We start from the raw sequence: 12663 nt of genomic DNA on the forward strand, positions 1-12663 counted from the left end.
ACAGAAATTTGTGAAATAGGTTGGATTACAAATCTGCAAGCCCACCGACCACCAGGTCTTAATATTATGATCCCATTGAAACCAGTTTTAAAGAATAGACATTTAACTGTTAATTGAACTGATATTATTCCTTTCAGCTAAACTGTTACAAGTATGTGAGAACTTAGGTATGACATATGAGTTGTGGGGACCTTTGCTCCCTTTTGATTGAATAGAGTTTTATATTCAAGAGGGCATAGAGATGGGAAGTAGTTTCAGTACTATCCAATATTAGTTGGTTTGTTTATATTGGTTTATTTTTATCCCAGCACAATTTTGAGATTGTAATTGTCTGGACTGTCCAAGTCAGTCAATACTTACCCCCCACTCCCCTTTATCCTGTTCGCTAAGGGATTCTGCCCTTGTACTTTGAGGGATGGAACTAATTAGTAGCCTCTCATTAGCAGGACATATCTGGGACTTTTAGTGTCCGATGGGTTGTGTTTCCATTACTTACACCCTCCGGCTGTGATCGGGGGATGGCGCTTGGTACCATTTAACAACAAAAATAAATAATAAAAGATGATATTTTCATGTTTATATCACGTTATCGAAATATGAAAATAGCAAACGCTATTTCATCGGCCCCAAAACATCTAAACATGAAAATGTCGAACATTCAGAACAGCAAATTTTTTCCCATGGAAAAAATTTGCTGCTCCGAAACACATACACACAACACAAGCACATCAAACAAACAGCAACTGCACACATGCACTTAAATTCCTAAATCTAACGCTACACTAAACTAAACATACACTACTATCTACCCACTTACCTTAACCCAAACCCTAACCCTAAGGTCTGTCACTGTCACACACTCACCTAACCCGCGCCCTAACCCTAACTCACTTAACCCGCCCCTAACCCTAACATACAAACAATCACACACTTACCTGAACCTAACCCATAACTTTCCACCACAGCGCTAAGAATAGCGAAGCCACAGAAATGGCCAACTGAATTCTTTCCCTAGGAAAGAATTTGCTGTTCTGCAGCTTCGCTATTCTTAGCGCTCGCTGAATAGTGTTCGATATCAGAACATTCAAAGTTTTAATACTTTGATGTTCTGATTTAGACCCATATTTTCATCCTGCAAAGGCAAGATAAACTTATAATTACCATAAGGACAGTCCTTGTAATGGCTATACTTCCTCAGTGGAATACATGGTAAACTTGGGGATATATCAGGAGTTACCGTAAATGTGTTCTTATTCATTTATTTTTTTCTCTACCAATATTTTGTTGAGCCAAAAGATTATATGCAGAAAACCAGGATGAGAACCTCTTTAAGGCTTTTGTTCCTCGTATGAAGCAATGCAAATATTTTGCTTAATGTGGGCCTTTTAAATTTTTTTTGTTTGTTTTTAACCAGGAAGCTTTTGTTAATAGACAGCAATGTATAAAGGAAGCATAGATGAACAGTAATAATAAAAATAAATATTAAAACTAAATAAAAAGTTGTAAAACCACTTTATTAGGTTAACATTGTCCGCTTTTTATAGTAGGTTAGTAATGGAAAAGTTCATATGAATAATGAAGAAATGGCAGTGTTTACAAGATTGGCTGAAGGCTTGGCAACAAGGAAACTATACTTAAAGAATTTGATTGGTACTTACACACTATAAGGTGTTAATCTTCTCTGACTGCAGAGATGCAAAGAACAGAGTGTGTACATACCTGATTGAGGACGCTGGAGCAGCAGCAAATGATATTGATTGGAAGCTAGAGCCTGTGCAGAGTTTGTTTCTGACCAAGGACTGAGAGTTAAGAGGTGCACTGCTGATAGGACAAAAAATATTTTAAGCCATTGGATTGACTGCAATACAATATATATGTTTTTACCCAGCACTTGTTATTTATGATCTCAAGAAGGCTTAAGAAGCCAAAAGCGCTTATCTCAGCTGGGAATTTTGTGTGTTTTTAACACTTTTATTGTTTTTCTTTGAATAAAGAGTGTTTTTATCACTACTGACACAGTACAAGCTCGTGGTGGTATAGCTTGAAGATTTTCCTACTTTGTTGTACCGCTTTGGGACACCTTTGGCATTTGGGGTTGATTGATTTTGTTGTAAGGCTCAATAATGAGACCCCCTCTGATTCATATTTGTCAATAACTTTCATTCCTCTCTCACCCACAGTACTGTCATCCAATATGAAGATGACCCGAATATTATCAGCTCTGCTAAATCTGCCCCTACACTACAGCATCTCACCCAAGAAACATTTCATTATATTGAAACCTGGATTTCCCAAAAACTGTCTTGCTCTCAACCCCAATAAAACAAAACTTTTAATATTTACCCCCCACAAAATCCAGCACTGTTGACAAGTCAATATTCTCCATTCATTCCCAAAATAACATCATCATTGATGTCGTCCCCAGTAACAAATTGCTAGGTGTCACCATTGATGACAGATTATCTTTTGACCTTCACATCTACAGCAGCATCTAAAACTAAGTGTCCTGTATAGGCACAACTATTTTCTTAGCCTCTCCACCAAAAAGGCTCTGGCCTTATCCATCCTGCTTCCAGCACTCCTATATGGTGCTCCCAATCTACAGTCCTCCTTGAGGACAAAACTAGACTCCTGCTACAACAAAATTGCTAAATTTGCTACAAATGCTAAATTTTCCACCCATCACTGTTCCTCTCTGCATCAACTAAATTGGCTAGAATACCCCAACTATCTCACATTCTTACAATTACCTACAGCCCACAAGCTCATCTACCACCCAGAAACTTGCCCCTCCCTCTCCTCCATTCTGACCATGTACCAGCCTAACCGACACCTCAGGTCCAAAAAGAAAATGTTACTGTCCATAGAGAAACCTAAGCTTACAGCCAGTCAAATGTTCTATTCCTGTACCATCTCTAAATAATGGAATGATCTCCCCCATTTACTCAGAACTATCAGCAACCCAGCCTTCCTTAAAAAGTCCCTCAAACTACATCTCTCTTCAGATTGGTTATGCTCCTGTACCCCAAAACACAACCCCAACACTTGATTTCCATCACCAGTGTTATACTTCTAACTTTCACTTCCTTCCCTTTCACTCTGCCTACCTACTGCTTCCCTGTCACTTTAGACTGTCTCCTACTATTCTTGAACTGCACTCAACTCCCCATAGGAATTAGCCTTGCAGATATGTTAAACTCATGCATTATTTGAATGCACACTATGAATCATGTAGATTTATTTCATTCATGTGTTGTTTGAATATGTGCCATTTTCTACTTCTATTTCTCCATGTTTGTAACTTTTTTCACTATTGTTTTTTTTTTTTTTACTAGATTTTCATTCAGTGTAATAGTACTGCTTGATGTCCTCTGTTATGCAAATTAACACATTCATTGTATGTAGTTTTTGTGAACTTTTTTCTCATGTTGTATGAATATTTATCCTTGTATGTAATCTTGTGGAGCTTTTTTCCACGGGCCTCCACTGAAAATGGGCTCATTCCAGGCCCAGTGGAGTTTCCCGGTTATCAAATGCAATAAATAAATAAATAAACAAACCCTTCCTTCAACCATTCATTCAGTACATTTACAAAATACTGTTTGCCAGTCCATTCATTTCTTATATATTCCATACCCTATAACATCTGGACCTGAGATTGAATCAACATTTACTTTCGTAAGTACTTCATCTAATTAACTAATAATAATGCATTTTTTTTTTCAAATTATTCCTTAAATTGTTCTGGAAATTTCTTTACTTTTGATTCTCTTATTTTCTATCCTTATACTCTTATACAAATTTTCCACATGCTGTACTGCAATACTCATAATTTGCTCTTGTTTTCTTTTTACCTCTCCTTTTACAGTTCTCATTTCTTTCATTATACTAATATCCCCCTTTACTATTTTACCCAGATATGCAGATATCTCTTTCCTTCTCCCATGTTCAAAGGTTCATAGGTGTTTACTAGGCTAATGACCACAAGGGCCTTTTTAAGCCTAGCCATGCATCCCAAATCTCTGACAAGTTTTAATACCCTTGATAAGTGTAAGTATGGGCCTGGGAGATGAACCATTTACAGGTTACCTGTTTGCATCAGAGACATAGGTGCCAAACCAGGGATGAATTTCTGGTTTCCCATCCAGTTGTCCAAGTTGCACTTGAATTGGATTAGGGAGGAACTCTGCTTCACATGGATGGGGAGCCTGTTCGATAGACAGGGTAGTCTCTGGGATACATACCTCTCTCTAGCAGGTCCTATTTATATCACAGGCAAGGTTTAAGTCTTTAGAATGGGTAATTCTGGTGCTGTTTGTTTTGTGAATATGCAGGAGGTCCATCAGAGTGGGGTCTGACAATGCCCTGTATGCCAAATAATACATCTGCCTAAACAATAATGCCTTATTTTTTCTCAATTTCTTTTATATATTTATTTTTTTTCCATATTACAATACTTTATTGTATTATTCTCAAATTCTCCAATACATTTACTTAAATTTTTATATTCCTACTTAAGTTCAAAACACCAATCAGGCTAGTTTTTATAGAAATTATAGGATTCTTCCATAACTGCAATACTTTCCACTCTGAAATTTCACCTGTGAGTTCTCATTTATTATTTCTATTCCATTTCCTATTTTAATATACTCCCTTTCTTCCATCACCTCCATCCATTTTGCTGAGTGGTCTGAAATCCCATCACAAATGTATCGCCATCAGCTACCACATGCCCTCCAATAATATAAAATAGTCAATTTCAGATCCAAGTGTCCCCTTCTATAAGTCCATTGACTTTTGTTCTACATAGCAAATTTACCACATTTTATCACTTCTTGTATTTTTTACATTTTCCCTTTCTTTTTATGTCTTCTTTTTAAATCACAACTGAAGTCACTTTGAATTATAATTTTCATGCTAGCCACAACATAGTCTAATATTTGATGAAATAAATTATCTTTCCTTCCTTGTTATACATACATATAATGCTATTATTTTGTAAAAATGTTCGGTCCATCTCACATCCACAAGAGTTAACCTTACCATCTTTACCAATGTCACATCTAATATTTTTAGTTTTTTACACATCACAGTCAGTCCAGAACAATTTTCACTTCCCAAGTTTCCTATTATATTTCCACCCCACAATTTTTCTGTTTGTAGTCTTTCTTTTCCTGTCAGGAATGTTACATCTTCTAGTAGAATAACACATATATCACATTTATCATACCATTTTAGTATCTCTGTCCTTCTTATAGTATTACTAATGCTGTACACTTTTACTGAAAGTATTCTAAAAATTGTTGCTGTCCTTTTTAAGTTTAGGGGAAATAATTTGTAAGTTTTGTTTTTGTTATTTTCTTGTTTCTGCTAATGAATATTTTTTCCTGGGTTTATGTACAATTAATCCTTGATCTTCATGGACATGTGATAAAAATGGTGATACATAATCAATCAATATGGAAATCTCTAGGAGCAGATGGTATTCCTGTGGAAGTTTGGAAGCTGGAAATAAAAAAGTGATAAAAATCTGGACAGTTTTGTTTAACAATATATTAAAAAAGGAGTATACCGGCATCATGGTACAAAGGTGTGGTGGCTTTATTGCCTAAGTAGGGAGAATACCCTTCTTTCCCAGCTTCATATATATATATATATATATATATATATATATATATATATATATATATATACTTCAGTTTTAAACCTTCTGAAGTATAGTCCAGTCATAGATACTGAACTTTTTAAAAATGTTCTTCTCTCTGTAGGTATTTATGCACAACCTGATCTTGTTTAGCTACTTAACTTTAAATAACAAGGTTGATTCTACTCATTGTATTACTTCTGTAGAGGTCCATTTACTATATCACTTTTGTAACCAAATTATTTTGCTTTGTTTTCGGGGGGGGGGGTCATACGGGACCCTATATTCTCCTCATGCTGTTCTCTTATTCATGCTGTTCTCTTATTCAAGTGACCAGGGCTTGACTGTAGGAATAAATGTCACAGTCATGTTTAGAGCCCTCTCAGCTCTCTATTTAACAATACTGGTAACATTCCAAAGACAAGAGTCATAGTGCAGTTGGAACATTACTGCTTCATGATTTGATGGAACTCTGGCAAGATATTCTTGGTAATCAATGAATATCTGAGAAGGATATTGGATCTGAAATAAAACAAGATTGTCTGAAATTATTGCATTATTTTTATTTTAATTTCTAATTAGAAAGGAACAGAGATAACAGAGAGAAAACTGCCCCTAACTTTATATTAGCAAAGCTAAGCAATTTTTAAATGTGAGTCTTAGTCATAATATAAGCCAGATGGCAGACACAGTCCCATTATATACAATATATTTTAATTAAATTAGACTTGTAAAATACTTATTTTATGTATGCAAGTGATTTTTTTTTTGTTGTTAGTGTATAATGTAACAAAAGTTAAATTATTTAATTTTTATCTTCAATTATTTTATGAATTTACAGTTATTGTGACTGCTTTGCAACTGGGGAATTTTGCAGTAATTGTAACTGTAACAACTGCTACAACAATGTTCTTCATGAAACAGAAAGACTTAAAGCAATTAAGGTAAACACATGCATGCTGCTGTAATGTTGACATCTTTCACTATGTAATAAACGTAATAAATATGACTTGAAATAAATTTAATATTTTTATGTTTACAAGAGTTTGGTGTACTTGGTCAGATTGGTAGCATACTAATGAATCTGCACCACTATAGATGATTTTGCACTGGGTATAAACTAGCAGTTGATATATGTCTGACTGCTGTTGTCTACGGTATATGCAACCAAGCAAACTTTATGTATGACTATGGTATATTTTCCATCTTTCCAAAGAGAGTGTAGTTCTGCAAGTAGAATTCTACTACATCATGTCATAATCAGTGACTCACAAATAATGCACAAAATAGGCTTACATAAGTTTCTTTGAACAGCTATAGTTGTTTGATATTGTCTTAAACTGCATGAATAATTGTAGCCATATAGTCTTCTCTTGTTACATTTATCAGTTACTTTTTGAATTTTATATGTTTTGAGTGCATGATTTAAGACTCATAAAGAATTGTTTCTGGAATCTAACAAGTTAAATATTGGAGAATTAGCGAAAGCTGATTGGAAAAATGTAGAATTAACTTCTGTAGCTAATTACACTAAAATACAATATAATGGTTTTGTATTTTACATTATGTTTGAAAATATAGTAATAATATATTATGTTGCAAAATATTTCAAAGAATCCATTGGCAGTTGTACTCTAAATTTTTTTCTCAGCAGATTAGCATACATTTATTTTTTTCCTTCTCGGGCAAAAAATGTCAGCATATATACTTGCTCTGCTACTGCATACATTTTCTGATGCCAGAGTATATGTCATTCTTTGGCTATGACCTTAAATTGAGATGTTCATAATTAGATCACTGTTGCAATAGTTTAATCTATGTAAGGCATATCCTATCAAGGATCGGATGTCTGGTCAGATTCCAAAGCTTTAGGCTACTTCCCACATGCCTATACATCTGCTTGGGCTCAAGAGTAAACAATATAAAAGTAGAGATATGCATTCCAAAATTCAGAACTTTCTTGCTTTTGAAGCTACTAATGAAACTCAAACTTTCCTGTATCTTCACAGGTTCAGCAGTTTGGAGGTTTTATCGACTGGGCAGATAAGGACCCTGTTTTGGACTTCCATCCTAGTTTTGTGAGAAACTGTATCTGTTTTTTCATGACTTATGTCTAAGAGAAAAAGGAACTATTGTGGGGTCACCAGATTCTCTGTAAAGATCACAACATGTTCTGTATTATATGCTTGGGGAGGAACATAACATTCAATCTGATATTGTTAATCCTCGTTCATTCCTTACGTGTGGGTATCTGTTCTGACCTCGGAACCAAGCCGGCCATCTTCCAAGCTCGTGTCAACTACAAACTCTTGAGCTAAAACTCTTACCCAGAATTCCCTTCTCCCTGTTACCCCAGATTTTGTTTGCCACATCGCCATTCGTTGTGTCAAGCTACTTCTCTTGAGCTAAGTACAATATTTGTTGTCATTTTAATCTAAAACAACTTTTTCTCTCAGAAAAGTTTCTAAATTGTTTTCTCTTACCTTATCGCATTTAGCAAATATCTCTTCTTAAAATTTGTCAGTCTTTTTACCGTGAGGTATTTTCTTCTATACCATCATTGGTAGACCCCTTTTTCTTCATTACCTTTGGGTATTTCTTGTACCATTGCTGGTATTCTTTCTGATTTCATTCTTTTCTATCATGGATAAAAAAGGTAGTCCAGGATTTAAGAGATGTTCAGATTGTGGACATAAATTACCTACTTCAGATGCACATTGCCTGTGTGTCTATTATTTGGGTGTGCCTCATTTATCAGTTGATCCGCCCTGTGGAAATTGTAAGAATTTCTCTAACAGGATGTTGATTGAGAGAAAAAATAAATTGTTACTGAAGGGGCTACTCAAGTCTCCCTTTTCAGAGGCTATTTCTGGATCGGAAGCTTCAACCCCTCCAAGATCCCATAAGAAAAAGACTGATGATCTTTCAAAGGCCAAATCTCTTCCTTCGTCCCCGGCTGGGGACTCCCATCAGCCGAGACCCAAGAAGGCTAAGCTTTCTACTTCAGATCTGACTCTGTCGGCTCCAGCGCTTTCGGTGCCTAGACCCTCAGCACCGAAGCCATCAGCGCCATCTGTGACTTTGGCACTGACTTGCGTTCCCTTTAACGTATCGGTACCGAGGGGCTCCTCAGTTCAGACCTCTCTACTGGCACCGACTATTCTGTCGGCACAGACTGTAACCACATCGGCTCCAATACCTTACCCAGAACTGACAACTCAGTTACTGACACCGAATTTTTCGGTCCCAACCTCAGCACCAACAACCACTTTGGCACCGACCTTTCTGTCGGTGCAGACCATGACTTCGGCACAGATGATTTCCTCGGTGCAGACACCTGTAGTACAGTCTCTTACGGCACCGTTGTTTTCAGTGTAGACTGGTGATGTGGGCACTGAGCTTGTTCCATCTGTGGATAGACCTGACTCCCCCTCTGCCATGTCCGTGAAATCCACTAGAAGCCTCTCCGAACACAACGTGTTGCTTTTTGTGGATCAAGTGCTTTTGGCCAGAGGTATCCTGCCCCCAAGGACCTATCTTTCCTTGGGAGGTGATCACCCTTTGCTAAATACCCCTACTTATTCTCCTCCTTCAGTGCTTTTGAAGCCCCTTGATATAGCACAGTCTTCTCCCTCTACTGTTCCCTTTATGGACCTCACTAAGGAACCGCAGTTGCCTTCGTGGCAGGAGAGCTTTGCTACAACCTGGGATGTCAGCTGTGGCATATGTAATTTGGTGTTTCACAGCCATCCAGGGACTCTGAGTTGGCAGGCTGAGCCACTTAGAGGAGGGGTCATCCCTGTCCAGAACACTCACCCCTCTTCAGGTGGACCAGCCTTCCAGCTAATGGAGAAGGCTTTGGCATCTGCTGGCGATACTGCACTGTCAGTCTCCCTGCCCTCCTCTGGGCCACTTTGTACACAAGTCACTCCTAGCGCACAGGGCGCAAGGGCCTCAGGATGTACTCCCACAGGAAACCCCTTTTGCGTTGTCTTCCCCAGCTTCTCCCTCTGAGGAAGTTCACCGCAAAAGCTTGTGCAAGAGGAAACACATGGATTCCACAGAGGAGTCCCTTACTGAAGACACAGACTTTGATGATGGGGAAGTATCCCCTTGCTCACCCTCTGAGGTATCCTTTGGTGATATCCTCGAAATCCTTAAACAGAGAGGTGACTGGCATCCCTCTAACCCGACCTCTGAAGAGTCTGTGTTCCTGCAGGCTTTTCGCACCCAGCCCCCTACCTCCTGGGTTACTCCACCTGCCAACAAACTGGTCCGACTCATCGTGCAGCATGTGTGGAAGGCTCCTGACACCATTGCGGCCATTCCCTGGAGGCCAGATAAAATTTTGTCCCCTCCTGCTACTGACCCCCATTGGTCCAAAGGTCTTTCTGTATATGCACTGGTGGTGGCGGCCGCAACCAAGAAGGACCTGGTGGAAGAATAAAGCCAGACTGTCCATCCACCCAACAAAGAGTCATGGGCTCTGGACAGAATAGGGAAGCATACTTTTGCATCAGTGACCTTTGCAATCAGGTCCCTGAATTTTATGGCACACTTCACCAGGCTTCAAAGGGATTTAGTATCTGAGCTCTCTGAAACTTTGGCTGGTGCCATGTCTGATGAGGTCCGTGACAAAGTGGCCTCTCAGCTGGCTACCATTGAATCGATATCAAACTCCTCCATGTGTCTGATAACTCACACATCAGAAGGAGTGGCTAGAGCAGCGAGTTCAGGCATTGTTTTGAGATGGCACACCTGGATGCGCTTATGTAATTTCACGGAACCCTTCAAGGCTTCCTTTCTCAGTGCTCCCATCAAAGCCCCTTCATTGTTTGGACCCTAAGTTAAAAGCACACTGGCCAGATGTGAACAGGACGGTAAGACACTTTCTGCCGTAGGTGTCCATTATTCTTCCCCTCAACGTGCTTTCTCCAGAAACCAGAAGAGTGGGAAGATATGGTACAAAAAGTCTCAGGGTCCTTTCCGTGACACACAGGCTGAGTTTTCCCCTAGAGGCAGGGGGGGAAACTCACAGGGAAGACGCCCTTTTCGGGGCAAAGGGGGTCTGCGTAACCAGGGTTCCAGGGATTCTTTTCCTGGTCAATCCTATCAGCACTCCTGAAGAGCGGCCCAACTCCTTTCCTCTGGAGGTGGTTGGGAGTCATTTCTCCTTGTACCCTTCTGCCTGGCTAACCATCACCACTGACGCATGGGTACAAAGGATAATAACCAGAGGTTACCATATCCCCTTCAGTCTTTGTCCTGCCCCCCCCCCAACAAACTTACCCAACATTCCACCCAGTCAAAGGGAAGAAGCAGCACTAGATATAGCAAAGCTGCTAAGAAAATGAGTCATCCAAAGAGTCCCTCCAGACCAGATAGGATCCGGATTCTACTCAAGACTATTTTTGGTGCCAAAGAAAACCGGGGACTGGAGACCAATTTTAGATCACGGTGTATTGAACAAGTTTGTTAAAGTACAAAAATTCTGGATGGTCACAATACAGTCTGTCCTCCCACTTTTAGAAAAAGACAGTTGGATGTGCTCAATAGATCTTCAAGATGCGTACTAACACATAAAAGTGGACAGGCCATCAAGAAGATTTCTCCGCTTATGTGTGGGAGCTAGTCACTACCAGTTCAGAGTATTGCCCTTTGGACTCTCTACAGCCACCAGAGTGTTCAGAAAGTGCATGGCAGTCATCACAGCTCACTTGCGACTACAAGGATTCCAGGTGTTTCCATACCTAGACGACTGGTTCATCTCCGCCCCCACCAGACATCTATTGGAAGAAGCCCCGGCATACTCTTTCCTCATTTCAAAAAGGCTAGGCATAACCATGAACTGGCAAAAATCCAATCTAACCCCATCTCAGTCCACAGAATTCATAGGGGTCGTATTGGATACAAAGAATTGCAGAGCATCCATTCTAGAGCACAGAATTCTAAGAGTTAAACAACAACTGATCCCAATTCTTTCAAGGGAGAAATCCACAGCTCACTCTGTCCTACAGCTGTTGGGTTCTATGACAGCCTCCATCACCATTGTCCCCCTGGCCAGGTTTCACATGAGGCTTCTACAATAGCTATCCTTTTCAGCATCCTTTTTCAGCCAAGATTTGAGTAACCCACAGGTGCAAACAGGATTTAAATTGGTGGATGACCCACAACCCTTCATAATGGTCTCGCCACTTCTCCCCCCAGCAGCCCAAGGCTACAGTGACCACGGACACCTCCCTGATGGGGTGGGTGGGGGGCTATGTCAGGGTCAGACAGATCAAGGCACTTGGTCTGAATTGGAGGCCCAACTGCATATAAATGTTCTGGAGCTGAGGGTGGTGCTTCTAACGTTGCAAGCATTCCATCCCCTGCTGCCGTCCTGTATTGTGATACAATCAGACAATATGGTGGTGGTCTGATACATCAACAAACAGGGCAGAACCATATCTTACCCCCTTTGTCTAGAGGCCATGAGGATATGGCAATGGGCGATGGCTACCAACTGTTTTCTTCTAGTGATGCACATTCCCAGGAGTTCCAACTTGATAGCAGACAGACTCAGCAGTTGCATTCTACGACCTCATGAGTGGTCCCTGAATCCCTTGATAGCACGGAGATCTTCCACCGCCAGAGCCATCCTTGCTGCAACCTCTTTGCATCCCCAACCAACTACAAATGCAGCAACTACTTCGCCCTGATTCCCCCTCCAGGACTGTCACCCAGGGATGCTCTAGTCCAGGATTGGCCCTCGGGTTTTCTTTATGCTTTTCCACCTCTTCCCCTCATTCCCCAGTTTCTGAAGAAAGCCCATTGGTTGAAGAGCAAGGTGGTCCTCATAGCACCATATTGGCCTCCTTAGATTTGGTTCCCTTTCCTTTGGCCTCACCTGCTAGATCAGCCATGGATCCTCCATCCAACCCCGGGGTTGATCTCCCATCTGCAGAATCTGATTCATCACAACTTGGACAGCCTGAAGCTCACAGCTTGGCTCCTCCAATTCCCTTGATTGCCAGGCA

The 12663-nt window shown here is 40.0% G+C and overlaps 1 protein-coding gene across 1 annotated transcript in view; it reads left to right on the plus strand.

Moving 5' to 3' along the window:
- LOC122797764 (protein lin-54 homolog) overlaps positions 1-12663 on the plus strand; it is an 881007-nt gene that overhangs the window by 270468 nt on the left and 597876 nt on the right. The window contains exon 5 of the mRNA XM_044066286.1: positions 6486-6588. Coding sequence (XP_043922221.1) covers positions 6486-6588 — 103 coding nt within the window. The remainder of the gene's footprint in view (positions 1-6485; positions 6589-12663) is intronic.

Source organism: Protopterus annectens, chromosome 3.part1, assembly GCF_019279795.1.
Source record: "Protopterus annectens isolate FY-2018-M chromosome 3.part1, PAN1.0, whole genome shotgun sequence".
NCBI lineage: Eukaryota > Metazoa > Chordata > Ceratodontiformes > Protopteridae > Protopterus > Protopterus annectens.